Below are 3,709 nucleotides of genomic sequence, written 5' to 3' on the forward strand. Positions count from 1 at the left end.
AAAAGTTAGCTAGCACCATTCTAAGAAAGTTTTCTTTAATCATTATGTACTGATAACACTTTTTTGAATAACAGAGAAGGACAGACTTCAGCGGAAGAGGGGCAACGACTGTACGGAAAATGCTCGGGGAATGAGATTTACCATATTCGGCTCGGCGATAGTAGATTCTTTGGAGAATACGAAGGAAAGAGCTTCAGTTACGCATCATTTCATGCACACCGAAAGTGAGTTGTGTATTTATTTTTACACAAAGTTGATGCAAGATAAGCTAAAATAACAATGTCGACACAGCTAGTTCTGTTTATCGCTAGTCGTAGATTACAGTAGAAAAGCGTTGCTACCAACAACTCTCTTTTTGTGATTTAGAATCATTTCACAGCTAGTTCTGTTTATCGCTAGTCGTAGATTACAATAGAAAAACGTTGCTACTAACAACTCCCTTTTCGTGATTCAGAATCATTTTTGTTTACAAATAACATATTATTTTTGTTTTAATTAATCCCACCAATACTGCTCATCTTTCAATCAATAGGTTTGGTGTGGCTTTGGTTGGAATCCAGACGGACTTGGCAGGGACTTGGCCTATAATGTTGAACCCAGGTCCATCATATGTTTTGAAAATGTCTGATATTTGTTTCTATATGAGTATTACCAAAGAAGAGAACAGTGCCTTTTTAACAAGTTCTTCTGGAGAGGAAACAAAGTCTAAAAATTCAGGAAATGATAAAGTTTTACAAGGTCATGAGCCTGAAGACCAGACAAAAGGAAGAAGAAAATCAGGTAGAAGGTTAAACGTTCTTAATTAAACATCTTCCGAACTTCCTTCTCGAGACATAACATGTTATTAATTACAATAACAGTTTTTATTTATGCTGACCACCTATAAATTATAATATTATATTTCCTACACATGAACTTAATTCATAACCTTTGATGTGACTTTATCATCAATATATTTTGGTCATATCAACCCCCCCCCAAAAAAAGTTCTGAACCTATATTTAGATTTATAGTAGTTAATGACTTTTAGTTTTAGTTATAGATATTAATTTTACACTAATAAGTTTAATATTCATTATGAGTAACAACATTAGTTAATAATTCATCCCTAAAATATACAGGCGTTTCTATTATACTGAATTGATTTAAAATCTCTTTAGGAAGGAAAAATTTCATACTGAATGTGATGGAGTAAAACTCTTTTTAAATATTATTATTTCAATCAAATTTTTCTGCGCCATTAATATTCAGAGTGTAGTACAGTGAAGTGTATGTGCATTTGCGGTTTCATCGAAAATATTGAGATACAACTTAATATTATTACGATATTACTAATATTTTAATAATTATTAATACATTTTTGTGGAAATATTCCATTTTATGTTTTACTTTTAATGGAAAAAGTTTAATCGACCGCCAAGATTCGTCGAATTGCTACAATTCTTGGTAATACTATTTAAAGTTTTTGAAATGTACAAGAAATAACTGTATTTTTCGTTCTGATTTCTTCATCATTTTATCTAATATAAGGCAAGTATTTGAAAAATATTTTAAGAAATACAACCTTAGATTATACATTTTTTTATGACACCTCTTTTGTCCTGGTTTCAACTGATTAACTTGGAATGGCGTGCTTTTAATATGCTATACAATGCCATGGAAACGAGTAAAACTTAAGAAACCTTTTCAACAAAATAATTTTGTGAATTATTCACATCTTTGTTGATAAACTGATATGTCCCCTGGTGGGATAGCAGTAAGTCAACGGATTTACAACGCTAAAACCAGAGGTTCGATTCCCCTCGGGTGACATAGCAGATAGCCCGATGTGACTTTCCTATTTATCACACACACAAACTGATATTTTTATCGGAAGTTTCGCTTTTAAAGAAACGTGTGATTGAGAATTAGTTGCGATTTCAAACCGAGAGCGATTGAATCACATTTTAAAAATTGATATTACAAGAAGGAACACAACGATAAACTCTCTATAGCTGTGAAATATATTAAACTGCATATCTAATTGTTTAAAAACTTTATATTTACCCCTTATCACTCACTCCGAAGCTGGCCTAACGCTCAACTCGCAATCTGTGGGTTGCGGTATTCAAACCTTGCACCAAATATGTTCGCCCTTTTAGCCATGGGATAATATAATGTTATGGTTAATCCTACTATTTGTTGGTAAAATAACATCCCAAGAATTGGTGCTAGGTGCTACCTCTTGTCGACATATCAAAATCAAAGACTACGGTAGCTTTGACATAAATAAGAAAGGAAAAACCTTTCAAGCTAATTTATAAACAGCAGCAAAACCGAAATTATCGAGAAAATCGTGAAAACTCTTTTACTTGTTGTTCATTGATTATATCTTTGTTCTTCTTTGTTTAACATGACTAGAATTTTATGTTTGATTGTTGGTTTGACAGCAAAGCCATACTGGGCTAGATATTTTGTCCATCGTGGGGAATCGAACCCCTGGTTTTAGCGTTATAATTCTGTAGATATACCGCTGTCTCATCGTGGGACAGAAATTTATAATGAAAAAGGAAAATTGATAATATTCGCATATTTTGATACATTCTAAAGCACTGTTTGATAGAGAGTGTTCGTACAAGAGTTTCTTTTGATTTCAATCAATTCTTCTTTTTTACGTTAAGCTGTAAAAAGTAAGGTTAAGACAAAATTTTCGTAACTTTTTATAGTTTATTTCTATATGGCAAAGATACTAAGGCTACTTGCCACTGTCCCTAATTTTGAACAGCTCACCATAGGGAATGGTACCGACTGTCAGTACCAACAAGCAACTCTTTACTAACAACCATGGGATTGACCGTAACTTTATAACGACCTCACAGCGTGCATGTTCGCCCCGAGTTTTGATCTCGCAACCCAAAGAATGTGAGTTTAGCGCACTAGCCATCAGGTCAACATTTATATATATTTTAATGCAAAGCTACTTAATGGGCTATGTGAGAATCGAGCCCCAAATTTTCGCGTTATACGCTTGGAAGCTTACTTCTGACACACAGAGGAGCCAGCAAGAAATTAAACTGTTTGCAAAATTCAATTCAGAGAAGAAGTAATAAATTACTTAAATTTGTACTATGATTATAATAAACTATATAAAGGCATATAAATTAGTTATATAGTTTTAGTTATGATAAAATATGTTTTACAATCCCGATGAAAATCAGTGACAACTGAGGAAGACGTTTCATCAAAACTAAATCAACGGTCAGATCACCGTTTCAATAATTGCTAAACAGCTGTTCGAACAAATAGGCCTTGGAATAGGTAGACATCGTTTCAAATTCATATTTTACTGAATGAAGCAACCACTGTTTAAAAATGTTTAGCAGTCGAATTCAAATGTGATAAACGGGTCATTCCTTCAAATAAAGCATTACGCATACTAGTGTTACAAAACAATATTGCGTTTGTTTGATTTTAAAGGAGAAATCGCTTATAAAAACTAAAGTGCATTCCATGAAAATATAGTAATTGCGTTGTAGGTCTTACTACTTCTGTATAAGGATGTATAAGGCGTTAATTTTCTTTTAGGCCCGGCATGGCCAGGTAGTTAGGGCACTCGACTCGCAATCTTCGGGTCGTGGGTTCGAATCCCCGTCACACCAAACATGCTCGACCTTGGGGGCGTTATAATGTGACGGTTAATCCCACTATGCGTTGGTAAAAGAGTAGCCCA

The 3,709-nt window shown here is 33.8% G+C and overlaps 1 protein-coding gene across 1 annotated transcript in view; it reads left to right on the plus strand.

Annotated features, from left to right (window-relative positions):
* The window catches only part of LOC106459782 (potassium channel subfamily T member 1-like), a 73,269-nt gene that overhangs the window by 44,401 nt on the left and 25,159 nt on the right, over positions 1-3,709 (plus strand). The window contains exons 16-17 of the mRNA XM_022386625.1: positions 75-224; positions 533-780. Of these exons, the coding sequence (XP_022242333.1) occupies positions 75-224; positions 533-780 (398 nt within the window). The remainder of the gene's footprint in view (positions 1-74; positions 225-532; positions 781-3,709) is intronic.

The sequence above is a fragment of the Limulus polyphemus genome, unplaced genomic scaffold, assembly GCF_000517525.1.
Source record: "Limulus polyphemus unplaced genomic scaffold, Limulus_polyphemus-2.1.2 Scaffold30, whole genome shotgun sequence".
Classification (NCBI taxonomy): Eukaryota; Metazoa; Arthropoda; class Merostomata; order Xiphosura; family Limulidae; genus Limulus; species Limulus polyphemus.